This window comes from Pundamilia nyererei, unplaced genomic scaffold (genome assembly GCF_000239375.1).
Source record: "Pundamilia nyererei isolate P.nyererei 1_Seehausen unplaced genomic scaffold, PunNye1.0 scaffold00110, whole genome shotgun sequence".
Taxonomy (NCBI): domain Eukaryota; kingdom Metazoa; phylum Chordata; class Actinopteri; order Cichliformes; family Cichlidae; genus Pundamilia; species Pundamilia nyererei.
In genome coordinates this window covers 1,684,517-1,709,291 of record NW_005187511.1, presented here as the reverse complement: position 1 = coordinate 1,709,291, position 24,775 = coordinate 1,684,517, and the positions used below count along the sequence as shown (strand labels likewise).

Here is a 24,775-nt window from a genome sequence, read left to right as displayed (position 1 = left end):
TTTTTTTTTTTTGCTACTAGTTGGTAATTACTGTGACCCATAATTATTTTGTAACAATAGACAACACGTTAATACCAATAAACCGCATTAGTTACTTATTTTTATCATTCCTGCTCCTTTTCTCACGCAGTGCTTCACCATCTGTTCATGGATAGACTTTGCTGTAAACACATTTTTTGTGAGGCATGTCTGCATGTGGCAGCAAAGATGAGCAGCAGCGTGAATCTGGATCTTTCTCCTCTGTGAAGAAAAGATGAAATGTTAATTTGAGAATAAGAATAATCTGTGCACAAAAGAAAATATCACCACATCAAAAAACACATTTTTTTAATATCTAATTTTATAGAAAAATAGGAACGCGAATACATTTTTTCTGTGGATATTTTTGAGTGTTTGATGAGATTATTTTATCTTAAAAAGATTAGTTCTCTGAGTTCAATGTTAATGCTGAGCTGTGGAAGTTAAATCTCCATCAGCCAGCTGTGCTCCTCCTGAACCGCGAGATGACATGTTTGTTGTCTCCGTCCCTTCCATCAGGTGCCACCTCAGGCCCGGCGTGCTGCTCCGATCACTCCGCCTCCCCCTGAAAAGCAGAGGAACCACCGGCGTCCAGGTGACTTTAAGCCTTGCACTCGTCACCTAAAAACAGATTACGCTCTCAGTGTTTTTGCTCCTGCAGCTCTATTCTTAGTCATTCCTGTTTGCGCTCTCCTTTCTGTAACTGGAGCTCTCTTCCTCTCTCTCAGCAGAGCCAGAGGTCCCCTCCAGAGTGTCCTCTCTTCCCTCGTCCCCTGCTCCCTCCCTCTCGATCAGCACCACCTCCATAGACACGGGCTCCTCCCTCTCTCCGATCTCCTCTGAAGTCAGTCTGCCAAGTATTTCCAGCACCCCTCCTCCTCCTGTGCCGTCCCGTGTCAAGCCCCCCGGGCCGCCTCCGGACCTGCTGCCCTCTGACTCGTCTCCTCAGCCGGCTCCTGCAAAGAAAAGCCCCGCACCGCAGCCCCCCCAGCCTACCCCACCCTCCCAGCGCAGCACCCCTCCACAGCCTGCTGCTCCTGCTTCTCCTGCTTCTCCTGCTGCTCCTGCTGCTGAGGAGGACCAGCGGGAGCCTGAGTGGCCCGTCGCCCCCCCGTCTGTTGCTGAAAACCCTCCTGGCAGCTCCTCGACCTCTGAGGTGGTTCCCATGACCATTGGAGCTGAACTGATCGAGCTGGTGCGAAAGAACACGGGCTTGAGCTACGAGCTGTCGCGGGTCGCCGTCGGCGTGGTGGTCGCCCATCTGCAGACCACTTTGCCGCAGGCCTCCCCCGCTTTGGAGCAAGTCCTCGTCTCGTTGGTGGAGAGCAAGGTCAGATTTGTTTTCATCACATGGCGTGGCTCCAGCACACTGGCGCCCAGCCAGTTTAAGAGCAGAACGCCGGAGTCGTTTAGAGTTTCAGCTCCCGCTGCATTTAGCAGCGAGGGCAGTTCACACAGGATCACTCACACATCTTTAGATACAAGCGTCACGCTTTTCTGTTTCCACTGCTGTCAGGTGGAGATTGTGGTGGAGTGGGTAATGTGACCCCAAATCCCAGTAGATGCCAACTTGTGGCTCCATCCTGTGTTTACACGCTGACATGTGTGCACACATCCTGTCGAAGAGCTCGAATAGTCTGCGGTCTCATCAGGTTGTTTTAATATGTAAAGCACTCAACTTAGAAGAAGAAGTTCAAACAAAATCAAAATTAGAGTCAGCCACAGTGTTAAACAGCCTGCCTTGTGTTGCTATGGCAACTTCGAACTCTCAGGACGTGAGTAGGGTGCTGTCCTGTGGTGTTTGGCAGCAGATCAGCTGGACTCAAGGGGGTGGAGCCTTCGTGGGTCTGGTTTGTTCTACTCCATGGCTTTGATTGTGATCCTGATTGGGAATTCCAGAAAGCAGGTTTAACAAACTCTGAATCAAACATTTAAATCTGAGATGGGAAACTTGAGTTCTCACTTCCAGAAAATCTTATCAGTCAACTCAGAGTATGTTCACCCCGAGTTAAGCACATGGAGGATTCACCATGGCAACAAGGAGATGAAGAGCGTCCAATAGAATCCAGTGGAATGTTAATTTGTGCCGATGCGGACCGTGATGAAGAAAGAGCAGGGGCAGAGAAATGATTCAGTGTCAACGCCCAACTTAAATGTTCATGATAGAAGTATTAAAGCCTCGGATATCATTATTCAGCTGAGAGGGACGAAGAACGTGGCAGATGAGACGCAGCTCATGTACCTTTGAAATCAGGAAGACTGATTTTGGTGATTTGTAGTGGAAAGGATCTCAGGGTTTAAAGTAAATATTGTTAGATTTTTTTTATTGTTCTCAACAGCGTTTAAAAAATTTTCTTCCAGCCTGTCATCTGTTTTATGATGAAATGCTGCCACAAAGGTTCAGACCGCCTGCAGCCTGGATTCAAAGCCCCACTTTAAACCACATTTCTTCCCATTTTAGAGTCTCAGCGCATCAGTGCACAGTCTTGACTCAAATATTTATATAAATTGTAACAAGATGCCATCTGTGAGCTGTGATATGAGCTTTGATGTGGACCGTGTGAGTGAGGAAATGAAACTGAATGTCAGACAGATGTTTCAGGTTCAGCAACGGAGGGGAGGGAGCAGACACAAACCTGCCAGAAAGCTGGTTAGATTCAGAGTTAGCTCAGAGTTAAGTCTCATACTGTGTTTAAAAAAATCAAATTTCACTAAACCTGCTTCCTGGACCAGGACTCGCGCCAGTGCCATTACCACGGGGGGGGATGGGGGTCAGTGCTGGTAAAATCCAGATAAATACCAGTTTAATTTTGTGGCTCATCAGTTCATGCTGGCTTTAATGCTTTCTTAATGAACTGCGGAGGACAGCCTCTTTATAAAACAACCGTCAATGTGCCCAGCTATGCTGCCCGCACACATCCAAGATCTTCATCGACTTCATTGGATTCTTCCTTTATGGGTCACCACATCAGGTCATCTGCCTTCCTATCATCCTCCTCTGGCACACCACTGCTCTGCACGTCCTCCTTCGCTGCATCCATGAATCTTCTCTGAGGTCTTTTTCTTTTCTTCAGTGTCTTTTGTATCCATCTCAGCCTTGCCTCCAAACCGCTCGACCTGAGCCGTCCCTCCAATGGACTCGTTTCTAATCCCGCTTAACCTCCAATGAAAATCTTTCAACTCAGCCACCTCTAGCTCGGCCCTGTGTGTTTCCGTTAGCGCACATCCAAGATGATTAACACAAACACCAAGAAAAAACTCTGGTCTTCACCTTTAAAGCTGCTCTGATAAATGTTTTTATATTTAAGGATGACATAACTAATAATTGTTTGGAGATACGTAATAGTGATGGTTTTCTTTATGTTACAGCAGCAGTGGGGAATAGTTTTTTATTTGGGTGTTTTTAGTCAAAGAGTTCCAGTAAATTCTTTGCTCGTGTGTCTCTGATCAAAAGGAAGAAGGAGGCTTCTCTTTGGAAGGTTTCAAACGCAGTGAAACGATTAGAAAATAAATGTTTTTCTCTCTTCATGGAGACAAGAACATAGAAACATGAGAGCGAAAGCCAGGTGACCTGAAATACAACTCCAGCCGTCCACTAAACCGAAAACAAAAGTGTTGTTTTGTCTGTTCTTTAGTGTGAGCCTGTGTGTTCGCTGTAACGGGTTAAACAAACGCAGGCGTGTGCTGATGTTTCTTATCCGTCCCTGTAGGACCTGAGTGCGGCGCTGCCGCAGGGCCAGGTGTGTCACGATGAACAGCGGCTGGAGGTGATCTTCAGCGACCTCGCCCGTCACCGGGACGACTCCCAGCAGCGTAGCTGGGCGCTTCATGAAGATCACGCTCTCATCGCCTGCTACCTCGAGGAGCTGCTGAAGATACTGGTATGCGTTTCTGTTAAATATGCCAATGGGATTCATTTATAAAACTGTAACAAGCAAGAAGAAGAAGAAGAGCAAACATCCAAGGAAACTGGAAGGAAGTGGATTTAGGTCAGGAGAGGGAAGCTTTTCAATGTGTTTTTACATACCTAGTAGACAGGACTGATCTGTTGTTATGATTGTGATGTGAACATTTCCTCTGATAAGCCTGTGATGCGAACCCAGGACGCGTCCAGATGTTGTGTAGTAAATACCAGACGCGTCTGATGGGATCAGAGCGGCTCAGACGGCTCCCAAATCCAGCGACGCACTTAAAGACTGAATCTGGAACCGCTTCAGGCTGCTGAATGAGCTTTGTTGGCAGTTTGTGCTGAGCCACAGTGGGATGCCCAGATGAGCTGTTAATGGCGCTCCTGCGATGTGTGGGAGTCTGATTGTTTGGGGATTATGAAGTTTCATTGTTATGTAATGTGACTGCCTTTGCTTTGTGTCCTCAGACCGATGCAGATCCAGAGGTGTGTAAGAGGATGTGCAAGGCCAACGACTTTGAGAACGTGCTGTCCCTGGTTTCCTATTATCAGATGGTGAGATGTGATGTGAACACAACAAAGGATTTGATGTTTGACTCAAATAAAAATAAAGCATCAGCCGTAAAATGTCGCGATGCCTCAGAAAGAACTGCGGCAAATATTGTGTGTTTGATATTTTTCGTATTTTTGGTAAGAAGTTACACTGAATGTCATCATTTTGGGCTTTTAATTATTTATTTAAACTCTCCTTTTACCAGGATGGAATGATTGTACAGCATACATCTTTAATGGCTTTAAAAAACAAGAACTGGGTTCAACAAGTTTGGATTTATTTTGTATTTTCTCTGAAGGTCAAATGTATAGATACACATCTGTAATCTTTTAATAAGTAGTGCTGAAGGTCCTACAGTGCTTTTTAACTTGAAAAGACCAAGGCCTCATAACGTGATTGTATCATGACTGATACGACTGGTAGTTTCTCTTTGCCTGCGTAAAAATTGATTCGTTTGACAGCGTTCGCTGGATTAACTCAGAACAACGGGAAAACCTTCTAGAGAAACGTTTGATGATCAGCTGTCAAACATGGTGGCATGTTTGACAGCTGAGCATCACGCTCTGGACTGTTTTGTTTCCAGTGGTATTGGTACATTGCATAAAGTGGATGGAATAACGAAGGAGGACAATATGTCTGTGAAGGTTCTCAGTCATCCAGGTCATCGTAGTCAAAAGAGCTTGCAAAGAAAAGCGTCTGGACTTCTTTAAGTTGCTTGAAGACGTTTCACCTCTCATCCGAGAAGCTTCTTCAGTTCGAGAAGAAGGAGGACAACTACCTCCAAATTCTTCAACTTCACCTCAAATCAACAGCTAGATGACTGAAACTTGGACACAACCGGGTTTTCGGACAGGACACTGATCGCTGGTTTTGGCTAAAACAGGCTAGAATTAGTCATGTGGAAAAGCTTCTCAAAGGCCTGACCATAACCCTATTAATCATTTGCTGTACCTAAAGGTTGAGCCCATGCCAGGAACCAACCAGTTTAAATGAACTTTATCAATTCTTCCAAGAAGAAGAGCCCAGAGTTGTTCCAGAAGCTTTTTGATGGCTTCCAAAAGTGTCCGGTCTGTGCTGTACAATCATCTGACTCTGGACAAACAGTTCAAAGAAACTATTAAAAGCCCAAAATCAGCACGATGTTCGTGTTTGTGTAGTTGGATATCTGTGTGAAGCATCTGTCAGAGCCGCCCTTGTTCAGCCTGGCTGACCTCAGTCAGAGCTTTACTGTTGTTGTGCGTGTTGTGTGGTGATCCGGTCTCGTTGTCGCCTTCGTGCAGGAGCACCGTGTGTCTTTGCGGCTGTTGCTGCTCAAAGTTTTTGGGGCGATGTGCAGCCTGGATGCTGCTCTCATCTCCGCCCTTCTCAACTCCATCCTCCCCATGGAGCTGGCAAGAGATCTTCAGACTGACACACAAGGTGAAAATGTCACTCATTGCAGTTCCTCTTGTTTTATAGTTCAGTTAAAAGTTATCCACGTTTGTCTGATTCACTCTTCTTTTTTTATGTTTTTCCTTCAGAACACCAGAAGATGTGCTACACAGCTTTGCTGCTAACTATGGTATTCTCAATGGGAGAGCAGGTTCCATATCATCACTACGGTATGTCCGCTCTCTCATCATTGGATAAATCTGCTGTGTGACACAAAGCAGTGCTTTGAGTTCAGCTTCCTGGCTGTGCTTTTGTCATCATTTCCAGCACATTATGAGAGGCTTATTCAAGCTAAACACATCAAGAAGTTTGACACGTGTGATTTAAAAGCTCAGCTTAAAGGCTATTGTGTGCAGTAATAAAGACACTGGACTCTCCCTGCTTGCAGAACACTTGAATGCCGAGTTTGTTCAGTTTCTGCTGGGTGTGGTGGAGGACGGGCATCCCTCTGATCCCACAGAGCAGCTGCCTGACATCTTCCTGAACCTCGTGCTTTCCTTCAACCTGCACCACACTGGTGAGAACAGCCTCCACAGATGCCTTTATCAGCGTTTTTGTACAAATCATAGCAGGAACCTGAAGGAGTTGGTTTTATTTGTAATTATAACAAATGGAGCAAGGCCATAATTTCAGTGTTCTCTGGATCATTTTTACCTTGAAATGGGTTTACGTAGAAAGGAGTTTAATAGTTGTGCTGCTTGATTGTGTCAAGCTCCCAGCAACAACGTGATCATGAACGAACTGAAGCAGAAAAACGTCAAGATCCTCTCAGAGAAAGTGCTGCTGCTCCTGAACAGAGGCGGTAAAAGAAACTATTTTTGGGAGCATCCTCACTTTTATCCTTCATAAATATTCTTCATGCGTCTTCTTTTTTTTTTACATTTTTCATGTCCTTTCCCGCCCCCAGACGACCCCGTGTGCATGTTCAAACACACTCCGCCTGCACCGCACTCGGTGCTCAAGTTCCTGCAGGATGTCTTCGCCAGCCGAGAGACTGCCGACATCTTCTACCGCACCGACATGATGGTGATGATCGACATCGCCGTTCGACAGATATCTGACCTTTCACCTGGTGACAAGGTGGGACACTGAAAGCTGCTGATGTAATTAAGTTGCTGATAAGGAAGTGGGCTTTAGTGGGCCACTGTAGCTCTGGAAAGAGAGAGAGGGGTGATTCTGTTGTTTGCTTGTTTGGGTTACGGGATTCAAAGGCAAAATGTTTAAGTCAAACTGTCAAACAAAAGGAGGAAATCATATTTCATGGATGCACTGCAACCATATTTGTCAGGCACATGATTATTTTTTTCTCCTTGTCCCTCCCTGTGAAGCTGCGGATGGAGTATCTCTCCCTCATGCACTCCATAATGCGCTCGACGGACTACCTCGAGCACCGGCACCGCCTGTCGGATCTGCAGGGGACGCTGCAGAGGATTCTCAGGGAGGAAGAAGATCCCGGCGAGGATGAAGGGAGCGCTACGGCAAAACAGATGGATAAGCTGATCGTGCAGCAGATCTACAAGGAGTTCCCACAGATCTGCGAGAACCAGGACTAACCGGTGCCAGTATCACAAACTGTAGTCTGCTCCCAGCTACTGCGGCGAGGTATGGTAAAGATTAAAAGAGGAAGAGCGGACGTTTGAAGACGACTCGTACCCCGCGCCGGCCCGTGCTGAGAGAAGCCGGTGTTTACTCCAGTGCTGCAGCGTGCGTGGGATGCTGAGTGTTATTTGAATAATGAGTGTGTGAGAGTGTGTAAGTGTTTAAGAAGGAAGAAATCTGACAAATGCACAAAAGGTTTGTGCCATATTTGGTGAATTAGTAAGTGGCCAATCCTTGAAGCTCATCTCAAAGCGAATCCTTAGCAATAATGTCCTTGTGAAGCTTACGTGGACTAACTGCATGCACCTAAAAGTATTGTTGAAATTAACTGATTAATAACCACAGGTAAACTCTATTCTAACCAAACTGACTGCAGTTTACAGATTTATAGCAGGAAGGCAAATCAGTGCTTACGTTAGATGATTTGAGGCCACAGCTTCAGCGTGCAGAGAAAGCTTTGAACCTTTACGTGCTTCCCTTTTAGTGGGACCAAACTACTGTGTGTTACTGACAGCGCTATTTTCTCCACAGGTCAGCGCACTCTTAAAACTGACTTCCTCTTTTATTCATATCCTCCATCCTAATTTAAGACTAGTAGAACAACTTGAGCAAGTTTACTTCTCTGGCGAGAAAAGCACAGTCTGACTCGCACGTTGCCGATACTAAGCTTTTTGCTGATTAAGCTGCCGCTGCTTATTATAGAGTCTCTTCTCGCTCTGGTACTTTCCTCACAGCTTTTCGCTCTGTACCTGCAAAAGCGAAGCTCCTCAAGCATCACGCCTCATCGACCGTTTACGGCTTCTGTGCTGCAGTAAAGCAAAATTCTGACAACTGGCTTGTGAGCTGTGGCAGGAGTGTTATTACATTATCAGTGTTGTTGATTTCCAGTTTCTCATGTTCATACTTAAAGTCAAGAAGAAGAACTGTAATGCAGGACATTTATTTGATCTCACTGTGGTTTAAATACTTTCATACCTTCCCCCTGATTGTTTTTTTTCCCCCTCCTCTCAACACTGTAGTGATGATGTTGTTCATTATTATCTGATTTTTAATCCCTGGCATTGCTTCTCCTGACACGATCCAGAGGTGATATCAGACGTTTAGTGTGAGTGTTTCATTCTCTGGTTGACTGTGTGTGTCTCTTTACGGTGTATGTGCGTTCCTTTGTGCGCGTGCGAGTGGTGAACGTCTCCATGATTCACTTTGTCTGCAAATGTGCTGCGGCTGTGTTATAATGAAACTAATAAAGCTCTATTTTAACAGTGAACTGTATTTTTGAGAGTGTGATTGCGGGGCAGAATATCCTCATTCACAGTCTTCACTGCACTAACGACACAACAAATGTTGAAGTCAGATTTGGCTGTTTGTTTGTTTTATTCAGAGTTCAGAATCATTTAATTATTGTATTTGTTTTATATTTATTGTATTCAATTTATTTTAAACATTATTGCACAACTAAGGTGTTGGAAACATTGCTCTGAGATGTTGGTCCATACTGACATGACGGCATCGCAGAGTTGCTGCAGATTTGTCAGCTACACATCAGTGGTGAGACTCTCCCGTTCCATCACATCCTCAAGGTGCTCTGTTGGATGCATCTGGTGGCCATTTGAAAACAGTGAAATATTCATGTTCAAGAAACCAGTTTGAGATGATTTGAGCTTTGCGGCATGATGATCGTGGTAGAAGCAGCCACTGGATGATGGGAACACTGGGGTGACAGAAGGATGGATATGGTCAGTAACAATACCAAGCCAGGCTGTGGTGTTTAAACGATGCTCAGTTGGCACAAAGGGATCCAAAATGTGCAAAGAACATTTTCCCTACACCGTTACAGCTTTTATGCTTTCATTATATTCTGACCCAACCGTCTGAATGTTGCAGCAGAAATCAAAACTGATTAGACTCATTAGACATTTTTCCAATCTTCTATTGTCCAGTTTTAGTCAGCCTGTGTGAACTGTAGGCCGGTTGGTGGTGAGGTAACTAAGTAGGACAGATCAAAAGACACGCTGGAAGAAAAGAGAGCGAGAGGTGGCCACACTCTGTTTCTTCCCCATTCTCACGCTCTGTTTGAACTTCAGCAGGTCATTTTGATCATGCCCACAGGCATAAATGGACTGAGTTGCAGCCATGTGATTGGCTGATTAGATAGTTGAATTACAGAGCATCTGAACACTTGCACCTAATGAAGTGGCAGGTGAGTACACTTAGAAAACACATTTACCATGTTTGAGACTCCAACACTTCTCACTTCACTGAAATACAAGACAAGTGTATCATCTTTGATCCATCAGTTTTTGAGACTTCTACATCATCAATGTAAAAAAATGAAACAAAGTGTACATTTATAATACATTTTTTTAAGGAATAAATAGCAAACATTACACTCAAATTTTGTCAGAAGATTCCTTAAACACTTTTTAAGCCATGTTCTGACAATTATTTCTTTAAAGGGTTACAAAGATGTCAGGAGCTTGAATACTAAACGGCAGAGGGCAGGAGTACTTGTGTGCATCGAGTAGTCAGTCTGATAAAAACCAGTAGAAGAAGAATGCTCACCATTTCCGCCGGACAACAAACAGAAACGCACAGGAGTGCAGCAGTGTTGCAGTCAGATCGGTCCGGGTAAAGTGGGTCAAAGGTCCAGCAGACCGGAGCGGCTTCAGCTCTCGCAGATATCCGTCTCTCTCCCTTAGGAAAGCCCGAGCAGGTGAGGTGTTAGCGGCTGGCTCCGGCACCTCTGTGTTTCCTCTGCGCTTCATTCATTCCGCTTTCCTTCCTGCAGACTGTAAACATGTCCAAGCAGCCGCAGCCGATCAGCCCGCTGAAGAACTTCTTCGCTGGAGGCTTTGGAGGGGTTTGCCTGGTCTTCGCCGGACACCCACTGGACACGATCAAAGTAAACAATAAACAGCTGCGTGGGTTTATTTGCCACCGTGCTGTGCATGTATTAGACACACAGCAAGGGTGTGAGGTGTATGGGACACTTTGTGCAGGCCTCGGGGGTGTTAGTGAAACACAACCGTGAGTTCAGTGTGAGTGTTTCTGCAGCTCAGAGATTACCTTTGACCCACTTTCAGGCTGTGAAGTGACTCGGCTCACCTGGACACATGCAGGAGGGCTGTCACTGCGTCAGACACTCAAGATCAGATCAATACTGCTGATAATTGAATCAAGCCTGTGTGCTGTCCAGTTTCAGCCTGCATGAAGTCATGGCTTATCCTTGCAAAGACTGCTGAAAAAAAGTCCTGTGGTGTTTTGCTATAATGCACCACACCATGTTACAAACAAGGCACAAACACCACATAGCACCTGTCAGCACGGTGGTGGAGGGTTAAAGTTTTGGTGTAAGCTACGTCATAAATAAAGCTTTAGCTCGTATGATGGGCTGATGTCGCGTGCGAACCGTGAACATCTCCATAAATCAGTAACAGCCCACCTGCATGCTTCCAGGTGAGCTGAGTCACTTCACAGCTTGAAAGTGGGTCAAAGGTCATCTCTGAGCTGCAGAAACACTCTTGCGCCCTTTAATTGGATAAGTGGTTTCTGCAACGGTATTGCTGTCACCTCACAGTAGGTGAAGGTGCTGGGTTTGAAGCCCGGCTGTGTGGAATTTCCTCCAAGAGCTCAGCTCCTGAAGACATGCATGTTAGGTTAATTAGTGATTCTGCACTGGCCATGGAGGGGAAGTAGATAAATTGCTTAAAGTGTATAGAACAAGGTGATGTTAACATGTGACTTGTAGTCTAAAGACTAGAAAAGCGCTATATAAATGGGAGTGCGCTACATTACAAAATGGATTATCAGTTAAAATCAAAAAAAGTAATGCATATCTAACATATCTCTGCATATCTAACATTCAGATTCTGATATGAATGAAAAATCTCAAACTGCCCTAAACTTGCATTTAAATTCAGTGGAAACAGCCTGTATGTAAAGTGTGTAGAAAAAAATTCCACCCATTGCATGTCCTCTGTTATGCTGTAAATATTTTGGGTGTACATCATTTCTTTCATAAAATACATGTTTTCAGGTAAAATGGGTCCTTAGGGAAGTTCCTTTCTACTCCAACATGCTATTTTTGGCTGCTCCTTTGTTCACGAGGAGCCGTCACAGCAGGTAGCTTTACATGTTTGGCTTGGAGGCGTTCACTGTCGCAGGCAGAGAAGGGGGGTACACATGGGACAGGTTGTCGCAGGGGTAACACATTCACACCTATGGGCAGTTTAGAGTATCCCGGTAACCAAACATGCATGTTTTGGGGAGGAAAAGACCCCACACCCCCTCTTGTTCAAGAGTGCACACCACAGCACTACCCTGTCCCAAGTGTTTTTACCAAACAATCACACACAGACTGAGATGGAGTCCTCAGGGGTAACTCGGGCTTCTTGCCCAAGAATAATTTGACAAGCAGTCGAGGAGAGCCACAAATATACAAATTAGACTTAATTCACATAACCTCTTTCTGTAAAGATATGAAAATAACTAATCACTAAAAAGCAAAACCTTTCATTATATATGCCGTCACCGCGCAGAAGGTGACGTATTTGTCAATAACCTTCTGAAGTAGGGCTGTGCGATATGACCAAAATCTCATATCCCCATACAAGACATCTATCGTCTGATAACGATATAAATCACAAAAATGTAACATTTTCTGTAAATTCTGTGAATCTCGGGCAGCTCGACTTGCGGGAAGTGTTTCCAGCTGCGCGTCATGTAGCTGGAGTCGAGTGTTTTAACCGATGCATGAAACGATACATTTTTAGACATAAGTTGTAACAGCCGCTGTTTTCTTTGTATTTATTACACAGCGTGCTGCGGAGAAAAGCCTGTTCTAACGTTTGAGTCTAAGGTTTATTTTTTAGCACCTGGCGGCTCTTTTTTTTAATTCTCATCCGTAAATAATCTGCTCTTTCACGTGATTCAGTTTATTTTGAAAAGTCTCAACAGGATCTTGGGCTTTATTGTGAAAGGTTTATGTGGACCATAAACAAGTGGATTGTTGCTAACCACAACGCATAAAAACAGGTGCTTGTCTGTCCATAGTGTGGTTATATAAAATATAAGAGAGAACTTTACGAAATTAATATAGCCACTACAGTGACCATCAAAACAATGAAAAAATATTGCCGTAAACAGTTTATTTTGCGACACCACGAAACAAACCATAGCATAAAATGAAACAATAGAGTTCCGATAGATATATGAACAGCCCTATTCTGAAGTCTCTTCCAACTATGAGGTCCATGTTCCCTGTTCTGTAGAAAGGCAGGTCAAAGGCAGGGTTTCACTTGATAAATGGCATCTTAGATTATTAAGACTGGTTTTGTAAACAGGAGACACTGGAGTTGTTTTGGGGGGTTTCTCTCAGGGTGGCGTCCACCCGACCTCCCCGTACAGGATAGAGTGATGGGATCTGAAACTGTCTCCAGTGTTAAATTCAAGTCCTGAGATTGTGATACCCAGCAGAGCTCTGGCAGCAGCGTGCATGCAGATTACATTTGCATATTCAAAAACTGGTCAAACCTGCTGCTAAACCAGAGCCACTGCTTTTTTTCTAAAACGAAACCCAACTGAGCTTTCAGCTTCCTCATCAGTTCCTTTTAAAGTAAACCAGGCAATTTTAATATTTCAGCTCCCATTATCATCACGATAGTAAACCAGCACATCTAAGTTACCTGGGGTTTGGTGGTGTTTAGTGTTAAATGCCTTTAGTTAAATGATAAGTCTAATCAGACCCTTTTTAAATAGCTAAAATAATCAGATTTGAATTTAGGCAGGGCTTTTTCACTAGAGGGCGCTGTTCCAGCTGAGTGCACAGTGTCAAACTGCAGCTAGGTGAAGAATATGACGTGAAACTACTATGAATGAATCGATTTTTTTTTTTTTTTAAAGAAAAATAAACTTTTTTGATTGTTAATCATCTTTTCAGGTTCTGAAGTGCGCCCTGATCATGATACATGTTACACAAGTGATTTCATTGTTATCTTGGTCAGTGTGTCGTACTGATAGTTACTCTGTGATTCCCACCTTTTTCTTCCACTCATGCTCTTGAGCAGACAGTATAAGGAGGTTCAGAGGAAGACAGAGGTCCTTTCTAGTGCTCAGATTTGCAAAGGAGGCTACAGAAATATTTATAAATAAAGCAGATGCACACCTTAACACATGAGCGAAGAAACGACATGAAAGGAGAAGGTCGTTGAGAAGTGTAAAGTCAGTCAATGACCAGTTACATGTAAATCTGTTGTGTACTTTGTGTATCTGGTGGTCGTGTTTGGATTAAATCATGCACACAGTCCACGAGAAGAAGAAAAGAGCATGTTTCCATGGAAACCTCAGGTTATTTGCACACTTCACATCCTTTTCTCGCTCCCTCTCTCTCAGGTGCGTTTACAAACTCAACCAAAACCCAAACCTGGCGAGAGCCTCCTGTATGCTGGGACCATAGACTGTTTTAAAAAAACTTTAGCCAAAGAGGTGAGCATGCACACTGATGCAAACTCTGGCATTTATTAACTAAAATATTGTTTTTGAGTCCTCAAACTGATGTTTCCTCCTCCTCGTCTTCCTTTACAGGGTATTAAAGGACTCTATAAAGGAATGGCAGCCCCCATAATCGGAGTCACGCCCATGTTTGCTGTCTGTTTCTTTGGGTTTGGGCTGGGAAAGAAACTGCAACAGAGAACTCCCGATGATATTCTTACGTAGGTCATTGCTTTGTCACGGGTGGCGACAGTTTGGGTTGATCCTGTCAGACGCTCTGTGGTCGATTTCTGAGAGTATATCAGCCCCGTTCTCTTGTCTCCTCCAGGTATCCACAGCTGTTTGCTGCTGGGATGTTGTCTGGCGTGTTCACCACAGCTATCATGGCTCCTGGAGAGCGCATCAAATGTCTCCTACAGGTCAGAGGTTAAACATGCATCTGATTGCTCTCACTTTGTTACCTGAGTAGTTGATTCGACGTGTGGAAACACCTAGTATTTCTTTCAGCCCCTCCTGTCAAAGGTTAGAAGTTTATTATTTGGAACAAATCTTCAGTAAGTGTAAAATTATGCGTGTGTGTTTGCAGATTCAAGCTTCCACGGGGGAGGTGAAGTATGCAGGACCCATGGACTGCGTCAAACAGCTGTACAGAGAGTCTGGAATCAGGGGAGTCTACAAAGGCACCGCTCTGACCCTCATGAGAGGTGCTGCTTTACTTAAATATTCATTATTTGCTCTTCATTTCTTAGTAGATCAAATATTAACACTTCATGTCATGTCTTCACAAACTTTCTGCTTGCATTTAGTTTTACTAACCAAACCCCTGGAGGCCTGACAAACATGCTCATGTAACCTTTCCCAAGATGTTTTTAAAGCTATTTTAAGTCCTCCATTGTTAATGTCGCTGTGTCTGCTGCCACATTGTTGCAGTGTTTGGTTCATGACCAGCACCACCATCAGAAAAACTCCTACCACATGACATAGAATGAGTGAAGTTGATGTTTTTGCTTTGCCAGCAAGAACAAAGTTGCTTTAGTTAGTTGTTCTGTCGCATCTATCCACTCATCCACACAACATTAAAACCACCTTCCCAGTACTGTGTAAGATCAGATCGACTTTATTTATCCCAAAGTTGGGAGATTCCTCTGTTAGAGCCGATGAAAAAGTATAAATGGATAACATAAGAAGAATGGTATGAAACTCATTTTTTCCTTTTTTTTAATGTAAAACTTTTGAGATTTAGGAGAGCGTTCTGGCCAAGCAGGACAACAGGACAATCATAAGATGCATAAATTAGTAGCACATACATCCAAATACAAATCCATCCATCCAAATCCAGTTAAATAAAAGCTAAATATATATATTTTTAAGGATAGCTGCTTAAACTTCTGATGCAAATCCAGTCATTTTGTTCTAAGAGCAAGCATGAAACATGACAGAAAGTGCTGGTTCAGAAAAGAGCTTCAAGGTTTTCTATATATAAGCTTTCCTGGGGTAAAGAGTTCATGTGGATGCCACTCAAAAAAGCAACAACACAATCTTGGAGATACAAAGTTGAACTTTCTTGATATTATCTCAAAATTCTGCAGTTATTTTCTCAGTTTGAATTGGTAAGTTTTTCACTTGGCAAAAAAAACTAGATCTTTGTATTGGTAGAAACAAGATTCTATGGCACAATAAGGTAAAAAAGTATCAGAAAGATTACAATAATGTAAAACTAAATAAAAGTATAAATGGGGTGGGGGTGTCCCGTGGTGTCTTCCACTGAGGCATAGGCCTTTGATACTTCGGGTCCTGTGGGTTGAGGGGTGGGGTATCTGTGGGGCAGGATTGTTTGGGTGCGGCCCACGGATCCTTGATGGGGTTGTGGTCTAGGCGGTTTGCAGGACTTGGGCTCTCTGTTGTGCATTGTTTATGGTGTGGTGAAGCGCATTGTCCTGCTGGGTGTTGGTCTGCGACAGTGTTTAGATGGGTCGCGTTTGAATGCCAACACTCTATTCGTGAGATACTTCTGGAGCATGCGGAGAAGCAGCTCGAGGCCACGTTAGCTGCTAACTCACACGAAACTGTCAGCAGCTGAGTCTCGCCGTGAGTGACACAGGCACAACGTTTTCATGAGGAGGAACAAACCAGCACACCCGAGGACGTGGAATTTAAAAAAACCCAAAAAAAACAAGATACTTCTGTATTCAAGTTCAGTGAAACTCCTTCTGATTATCATCATGTCTCTGATGTGTAAAGATGAAAACCATCACAGGGCGATCTCTGCCTGAACGGCTAACTAGGGCTACCCTCCAAAAAACCCGAGCTCTCTTCTAGTTTTGGTCAAACCACATCTGAGGGCTCAAAACTGAAGGAAAGGGTTAAACAGCTCTTACAGGCTTTCAGAAAATGTCAAACACTTGATCTTTAAATTAAAGTAATTATGACTTTAATCCATTTAATTATATATTATTGGGTAAAGTAGTCATATTTAAGTTGTTTGGGGTGTTAAAGTGGAAAATTATGAAGTTCAAACTGTGTGTGTGTGTGTGTGTGTGTGTGTATGTATGTTTGTTTTGTAACTCAGATGTTCCAGCCAGTGGGATGTACTTCATGTCTTATGAGTGGTTGAAGAATCTCCTGACACCTGCAGGAAAAAGGTTCATATTTGCTCTGCCCTGCAGCATTTGCAGCTGTGTGTTTATATAAAACAGGCCGTCTGAGCATTGGGACTTGTACTCTTGTCTTCGCAGCCATAACGAGCTCAGTATTCCCAGCGTGCTGTTTGCAGGAGGGATGGCCGGCATCTGTAACTGGGCTGTCGCTATTCCCCCCGACGTACTCAAGTCGCGTTTCCAGACAGGTTGGTGTTTGTGATCAGTATCCATCCTAGTTTAGTGCTGCAGATCCTGGAGTTGTTTTTTTTTTTTCAATTCTGCTGATTTATATTTGAAGATTTTTGCACTTTTTGTATTTTAAGATCATCTTCAGTTTAATTTTGTTCAGTGATTTAAAAAAAAAAATTTACATTCATGCTAAATGTAAGGATGCTCTGTAGCTTGTGGAAAGTTTGAAGCTGATTTTTCATCAGTCAGAAAAACTGAAGATGAGTCCTGTTTCTCTGTCCGCTGCCTGACCTCCTCCTGGTATAAGCAGCTTTGTCTTTTAAAACGTTGTCTGTGACCAAGTTAATAAAGTGTCTTTCTCTCAGCTCCTGAAGGGAAGTATCCCAACGGTTTCCGTGATGTCCTGCGGGAGCTGATCAGAGAGGAGGGCGTGGCCTCTCTGTATAAGGGCTTCAACGCTGTCATGCTTCGAGCTTTCCCTGCAAACGCGGTGAGTCTGCTTCACTTATTCTTCAGGCATGATTGATGCAAAAAGAGATAAATTACACTGGAATGGAAATAAAGTGATTTAAAAAAATGTAGAACAGCCAGTTTGTGCGTGCTACTCTTGTTCGTGCCGTTTGTGCACTTCAGCCTTCTGCAGAGGCGAAGTGACAGCAAGCAAAAGCTGAAGCAGTCAAAGCAATGAGACGTTTTCACTGCAGCCACTGTTTGTGCTTCTCATGCAGCTTGTTTGATCTTTGTAAATCATGGTGAACTCCTCCATCACTCCCTTTCCTGTTCGGGCTCCCTGTGGAGCCGTTTTTCAGGACAACTGCACACAAGCACATCTGCTGCAAGTCCCTCATTCTTCATACACATTCATAAACACGTTTTTTGATTGTTATTTATTTGTTTTTTACCTCAGCTGTAAGAGGCTGATGGGGTATTGTCAAGGACATCAAGTTTGATAATGCGATAACTGCGATAAACAAATTTGAATCTCAGTGACCTCAATTTCAAGGTCAGAGGTCAAATTTTCTGAAAATACTGTGAATGTGATAACTCAAGAACAAGGTGACAAAGGAATTTGAAATTGATAGTCTAGATGTGTCCACTGGGAGGCTGAGGTGGTTGCCAGTATTTTTCTACATATCAGCCCACTGCATCGTTTTAAATACAGTTTACAGTTTAACTCTTGGACCATAAACAAAGCCCAGATTCACTGTATTCATTTCCAAAACAGCAAATCTGCAAAATATCTGCCTACTGGCATCTTTAAAGATGATTAATTGGCACATTTTATCTCATACATGGAAAAACTACGTCTGGATACGACTTTTTTGTAGTATGAATAGCCTTTGGGGAGGTTGATATCAGCAGGAAAAGTTGTAAAAGTTATGAAAATAGAGTTAAAGTTTACACCCTCCTTCACATTTTCCAATGCTAACAAGTATCGGCTTACATGCAGATGACTGCTAACGAAGTGACACCACTTTAAAGTACACAGTAAGCGTCTGGTGTTAATTTCAACAGGGGAAGCACAGCGAGCCTCACTGTTCCACATAAAAATAACTCGAATAAAAGCCAGCTGATTATTTCTGCGTATCTGTGGTGAGCTTTACTTCCTCCCCGCTTCGTAGACTAAACAGTTTTTGTTTCTCGTCTTTTTGTTACCAGGCTTGTTTCTTAGGATTTGAGCTCGCAATGAAGTTCCTGAACTGGTTGGCACCAAACCTGTGACGGAGGCTCGGCGTCACCTCGTTTGTGATCCCTGGGAAACGCACGCACGGATCTGAAGAGATTTTAAAGAATTTCTAACTTTTTGATTGTTTCTGAAACATTTTGGTACAGTGCAACACGTGGATGGTTCAGACCTGCTGAGAGTCGATTGGAAAATGTTGATTGGAAAATCGTGATGGCTTGGCTGTAACCATGCCAACACACACACAACACACACACTCAGTCGAATGTTCTCACTCCTTTTGTTTTACTTTTTTTTTTTTTTTTAATTGAGTTTTTTATGTTTTAAAAAAATGGAGTGAAGTGAACATGTGCCTTACCTTTTATCTGCGAGCTGGTGGACGTATCAGGGAAAAGGTGCATTCTCTCGTGCTTTGTGTGCCGGGCTCTCAGCAACACACACCTCTGAACTGTCTGCATCCTGTACGGTCACGCTTCACTCAGTGATCGATAACACAACCTTCACTTTCTGTCTGACTAATGTGAAATTATAGGAATAGGCATAATGGCTGTGATCGAACAGCACATGAATGGCAACATCTGTAAAAATAAATAAATAAATCAGAATCCATAAACAACAACAAAATTCCTGCAGTTTTTTTTTTTGTTGTTTTCTCTGTCATGTCTCCAGTTTTTTTCCAGTTTTTACCAGTTCAGTGTGTGATTACTATAGTTGGAGATGTTGGAAAAGCCCCAACTGCTCTCCTCCTGTCTGCATGTCTTTATTCAGGCTGGCAGCATATCATCAATTTCAAATAATCCTAAATAAGCAGTTTTGATATTTTGAGTTTTTTGAGGAAACCATACTGGGGTGGAGCAACTTATATGTCCTTAAAATACATAAATGCATACAAATCATTTTTTTGTCTCATTTATATCTAAAAGTTGTCTTTGTTTTCTTAGAAGAGATAATGATACAATAAATAGTTGTATGCATTAACATTTAAACACGAGGACGGGGGCAGAAGAGTTCGAGCAGCCTCAGCAGAATAACTAAAGGCAGGTTTAGGGTCACCTGATGGAGCCAGAAGTGTGAACTTTCTGACAAAGACAAGTTTAAGCTTAATCTCAAAAGCAGGGAGGCTCCAGTGTATGAAAAAGTGTTTCCCTGCTTTTCATAATTTTGCTTCATGGTGCTGCTTCAACTACAACAAAAGCAAAGCATAAATATAAATTAATTATAATCATTGAAACAAATGTAAACAAGTAAAAAAAAAAATGAAAGTATTATAAATCATCTTAATTAGTAATTGGAGGTTTTTCTTTGCAGTACCTGCTGCTTTACGTGTGAGATTCACCATCTGAAATCATATCAGCTTGGACTTTTGCGACATGCACACCCACAATCACAGTCGTCAACTTAAAGTGTATTTCTTCCTGGAGTAGAAACTCCTTGAGCCAGAAATGGCTGCACAAAGTGCCAGATTGAAATTTAAACAATGATTTGCCTTATCGTCTTCAGCAGCTGCAGAGTCCCTTTAAGAGGTTAGAATAAAAATAAAAACCTCAGGCAGCGTTTTCCAAAAATAACCTCAATGTAACTCTAAATTCGAGTTTCCCTTCTTCCTTCATCCATTTAAGTTATGCATGCAAAAAGTTCCCTTTTGTTTGAGTCATATTACCAAAACCATTTTGTACCATAACAGGGTTTTATGTTTGTACCGTGATACAAAATGAGGACAGGAAGAGGAAGATCATAAGATCATCAGAAGATCAGAATCATGTATCTTGTAGAATACAATAGTCAGTGTTGTAAAAGGAGGACAGGAGCAGAAGATCACAAGATCCTCAGAAGATCAGATATCAACCTCCAACCCCCCACAAACACCCCAGCCCCATCACCCGGGGAGCACAGGAGCACAAAAGACTAATCAGTGTGTGTGAGGACACTTGCATTGAAGTTATTTTGTACTGTGATAGTTACTTTTCATTTTCCAGCGAAGTACTGCGTTTTTCATAACTGTGCTATATATTTATGAATATAAATGAAGACATTTGGACGTGAACACCAGCCTGACTTCCAGGATAAACTGTTAAAATCACTCTGCGTGTGTTGTTTCTTTGCCAGATCATCGTGCTCTGAGGCTTGATCCAGTGGACAGCCTTTAATTACATGTGATGTGAAAAGACCTAGTCAATACTTTCCGACAGGCTGTGCTAAATAAAAGAATCAATACAGGGCAGATTGGGAGAGGAGGAGGAGGAGGAGGTGGAGTCACTATGTGATGATGCTTCAGACAGAAAGTGTGTTTATCACATGCTGATTGCTGCATTTTGTTATTCCTGCCATCGTAAACTGAGGTTAATGGAAAAGAAGCTCTTATAGACTTTTTTTTTCCTCCATTAAAGCTCCTGACCTTTGAGCCTGAATGATGAGCACTGTAGAGATACCAGCTGGTTTGAAAGAGCTGCTGCAGGGATACACGGTGGAAGTGCTTCGTCGCAGGCCTCCCAACTTGGCCGAGTTTGCTGTGCAGCATTTCACACGTATTCTGGAGAGCCAAAGAAATGACCAGCAAGACAAGAAACCCAACACTGAGTCTGTGCAGAAAGAAGTCACTTTTGAATCAGGCACAGATGAACCCAACAAACATGAGGAAGAGGAGGAGGAGGAAGAGGAGGAACCGGTCCCCGTTAGTGAGTATCTCACTATTAACACTGTTACGAGCACTTCTGGAGCTGTTACAGTGAAGTGTGCTAAGCCCTGGCTTTAAAAACACTCAGTGTAACGCTCTGACCTCTCTCTCTCTCTGCAGAGCGCCCCTCTGGAAAAACCAATCGCAGAACTGCAGGTCAGTAAGTGGAACGGCGTGAGTCAATGTGGCTACATGACTCCACTTTGTTCATTTGTTTGTCTCGCTGCAGTTTGTGCAGAGGCGTACAACCCAGATGATGATGAGGATGATGACACAGAGCCTCGGGTTGTGAATCCCAAAACAGACGAGCAGCGTCGCCGGCTTCAGGACGCATGCAGAGACATTTTACTGTTCAAGACATTAGAGCAGGTATAGCAGCTTAAATCAGGTTTTAAAGAAGACGTGGTTCCCCTTGTGATGATCACAGACAGAGACCTGCAGGAACAATGTCCAAGACCAGAAAGTGCTGCAGACCACAGCACTCAGGTTTTAAATGTCATGTTACTGGCTTACTGTAGGTGACAAAGGGACTTTATTTTTTTTTAAATGCAAGTCTGCTTCATTTTTCAGTTCTTTCAAATCAAGTTTGGCTTTTGCTCTCTATAATTTTGGCTTCACATCCTACACCGTTCCTGCCCTTTACTATCCTCTCTCAACTGTTCTTATATTTAAGCTTAAGCTCCACTTTTATATATGTTATATCAGCTTCAAATGCCTTTTTTAAATATGCATTCTTAGAATTTGTTTCATAAAAAGAAACCTGTCTCGTTATGTTTTCCTCCAGGAGCAGTTCTCTGAGGTTTTAGACGCCATGTTTGAAGTGTTGGTCAAACCTCAGGATCACATCATAGACCAAGGAGAGGATGGGGACAATTTCTACGTCATAGAGAAGTGAGCGAGGTTTACCTTCTTTTCAATATTTAAACTAAACCTGCTCAAATCAATTTAATTTAGGTTATAATGCCAAGTCACAAGACAGAACTTTATTTTATAAGGTAAAGAACTTACAATATTACAGACAAAATCCCAACCATCAAGCACTTGGCAACAGTGGGAAGAAAAAACTCAGTTTTAACAGGAAACCTCTGGCAGAACCAGGCTCAGGGACAGGCAGCCATCTACTTTAACCAGTTGGGGTTGAGGGAAGAAAGAGAGGATAAAAGACACTGTGGAAGAGAGCCACAGATTAGTAGTAATTAGATTAATCCTGAATCCAAACTGGGAGCTGGTTCCACAGAAGAGGGGTGCGAAAGCTGAAGCCTCTGCCTCCCATTCGTCTTTTAAATATCATAGGAACCACAAGAAAGTCAACAGTCTGAGAGTGAAGCGCTTGAATGATGTGATACGGTACTATGAGGTCTTTAAGATAAGATGGGGCCTGATTATTCAACATGTATGCTATGCCTTCTAATGATAGTACCTAATGTATAATATATGCATAATGTAAACAGAATTGGTCCTAGTATAGAACCTTGTGGAACTCCATAATTAACTAGTATGTAAAGAGGACTTGCAATTCACATCTGCTCCCTCTCTTTCTCTGTCCAATCACTTCCAGAGGTGTCTACGATATTTTTGTACAGAAGGACGGTGTGAGCATTTGTGTTGGAAAATATGACAACAAGGGCAGTTTTGGAGAGCTGGCTCTCATGTACAACACGCCTCGAGCCGCCACAATCGTGGCGACACAGGACGGAGCCCTGTGGGGCCTGGTGAGTCTGACAGAAGAAGATGACCTTCATCCTCCGTAGCATTGTGCTGTATGTGACAGAGTGCGTGAAACAGGTTGTTCTTTGGTTGCTTCCCTTTCAGGATCGAGCCACATTTCACAGACTGATTGTGAAAAATAATGCAAAGAAGAGAAGGATGTATGAGGCCTTCATTGAATGCGTTCCTCTTCTGAAGTCTCTTGAGGTTTGCAGACACACACACGGCATTTAAAAAAAACAACAGGATATAAGAACATAGCCACCTTTTATTCAACGTTTATTTCACCTGCTTCGTTTTAGGTTTCTGAGAGAATGAAGATTGTTGATGTTCTGGGAGCTCGAGCATTCAAAGATGGAGACCGCATAATTACACAGGTATAGGCCTGCTTTATCTTGGGTTGTTTTTAGATTCAAGTTTATATATTAAGAACACTTTGGTTAAACTTAGTATTTTCTGCTGCTTTTTCTTTTTGCAGGGTGACAAAGCTGAGTGTTTCTACATTGTGGAAACAGGAGAAGTGAAGATTATGATAAAAAGCAAAGTAAGCGCACTACTATTGCCAAACCTCTTAATTAACCATTTTATCTATTAATTTTTAAAATAATGTTTGTTTTACTGTATGTCTCAGATGTATGAAATGACTGACAAGTTTCTTTATTGCAGACAAAGGCGAGCCAGCAGGATAACGCAGAAGTGGAGGTGGCTCGCTGCTCCAGAGGGCAGTACTTTGGGGAGCTGGCGCTGGTCACCAACAAACCTCGTGCAGCAACAGTTTACGCTGTGGGAGAAACCAAATGTTTAGGTACATTAAATGCCCACAGATGTTGGTAATGTTAATTGAGTTTAGCAGGCATTTATTTATGCACAGCTCTCCTAAGGTCCCATCACAGCAACTTTACAATACTTTGGTATACAGACGAGTTCATGGTCAACTGAATGACTGCAAGGTGCTCAGGCCCTGTGGCTGAAAAAACAAGCCCTTCCACCACCATGCTTGATAGTTGATATGAGGTGCTTGCGCTGATATGGTGTGCTTAAGCAGCACCTGGCTGCTATATACTTACTACTCGATGCCTGTGGAAACAGTGAGTTTTCAGTGTGTGATGGTTTGAGATCTGTGAAAACGTACTTTTTCCAAACATGACTGTGGGAAGAATGATGCAGCAGCCTGACACATGTACCATGTAAAACGCAAAAATACGAAAATGTCTGTGACATGAATCAAAATGTGTTTTTTCCTTCCAGTAATTGACATCCAGGCTTTTGAGCGTTTGCTGGGTCCCTGCATTGACATCATGAAGAGAAACATCTCCCAGTACGAAGACCAGCTGGTGGCGCTGTTTGGCTCCAGTGATGATTTGAAACAATAGTACACATTTAAAGTTGCCAGTGTTTTATAAATCAAAAATAGAACCAGTGTATGTGATACTTTTATCTTCCTCTCGAGGTAAATACGGCTGCCTCAATTTGAAGTCATGTTTTGTTTTTTTAATGTGTTCAAGTTTAAAATTCACCATTTTTCATGTGTGATTATGTCAATACTTGTCCAAACAAAATTTGATGCATAAAATAAGATTCAGTCAACTGACTCACGAACAACTCATCAGACTGCAGCCTGGCTGGTGCATCATCTCTGTGTTGGTCAGATTGACATGACCATACAGGACACGTCCCAGTAAGAAAACGCATGTAAATAAGTACCTGAAGGTAAACTCACTGCTTTCTGAACCACTCTTGATGTTATTAGTAACACTGTATTTGCTATGCCACAATATAATATTAAAAAGATGGGCAAACTTCTTCTTCACTTTGTTTTAACTAAAGTTATTTTCAGCATATAATCAGATTAACAGGTGGAAAAACTTGCTGTACAACTTTTGAG

At 42.8% G+C, this 24,775-nt stretch overlaps 3 protein-coding genes across 4 annotated transcripts in view; all 3 read left to right on the top strand.

The window, feature by feature from the left end:
- nckipsd (NCK interacting protein with SH3 domain) overlaps positions 1–8,775 on the top strand; it is a 13,773-nt gene extending 4,998 nt beyond the window's left edge. Inside the window, exons 4-13 of one of the 2 annotated variants that reach the window (XM_005741459.2) lie at positions 538–613; positions 750–1,348; positions 3,729–3,899; positions 4,394–4,480; positions 5,759–5,897; positions 5,999–6,079; positions 6,298–6,426; positions 6,622–6,711; positions 6,817–6,989; positions 7,238–8,775. In XM_005741459.2, the coding sequence (XP_005741516.1) occupies positions 538–613; positions 750–1,348; positions 3,729–3,899; positions 4,394–4,480; positions 5,759–5,897; positions 5,999–6,079; positions 6,298–6,426; positions 6,622–6,711; positions 6,817–6,989; positions 7,238–7,462 (1,770 nt within the window). In that variant the 3' untranslated portion in view covers positions 7,463–8,775. Of the gene's footprint in view, positions 1–537; positions 614–746; positions 1,349–3,728; positions 3,900–4,393; positions 4,481–5,758; positions 5,898–5,998; positions 6,080–6,297; positions 6,427–6,621; positions 6,712–6,816; positions 6,990–7,237 lie in introns of both variants that reach the window. The other variant, XM_005741458.2, reaches the window with a different exon arrangement.
- Positions 8,776–10,076: 1,301 nt separating this feature from the next.
- On the top strand, positions 10,077–18,793 carry slc25a20 (solute carrier family 25 member 20). The gene is made up of 10 exons (XM_005741455.2): positions 10,077–10,221; positions 10,297–10,410; positions 13,899–13,991; positions 14,091–14,218; positions 14,326–14,416; positions 14,584–14,701; positions 16,567–16,639; positions 16,733–16,842; positions 17,191–17,315; positions 18,485–18,793. The coding sequence occupies exons 2-10, from the start codon at positions 10,306–10,308 to the stop codon at positions 18,545–18,547; spliced, it is 906 nt and encodes a 301-aa protein (XP_005741512.1). The 5' UTR covers positions 10,077–10,221; positions 10,297–10,305; the 3' UTR covers positions 18,548–18,793.
- Positions 18,794–20,791: 1,998 nt separating this feature from the next.
- Positions 20,792–24,684, top strand: prkar2ab (protein kinase, cAMP-dependent, regulatory, type II, alpha, B). The gene is made up of 10 exons (XM_005741453.1): positions 20,792–21,184; positions 21,304–21,339; positions 21,413–21,552; positions 21,968–22,074; positions 22,742–22,895; positions 22,996–23,097; positions 23,193–23,267; positions 23,369–23,434; positions 23,557–23,695; positions 24,139–24,684. Exons 1-10 carry the CDS (start codon positions 20,917–20,919, stop codon positions 24,261–24,263), a joined length of 1,212 nt encoding a protein of 403 aa, XP_005741510.1. The 5' UTR covers positions 20,792–20,916; the 3' UTR covers positions 24,264–24,684.
- Positions 24,685–24,775: the final 91 nt, after the last annotated feature.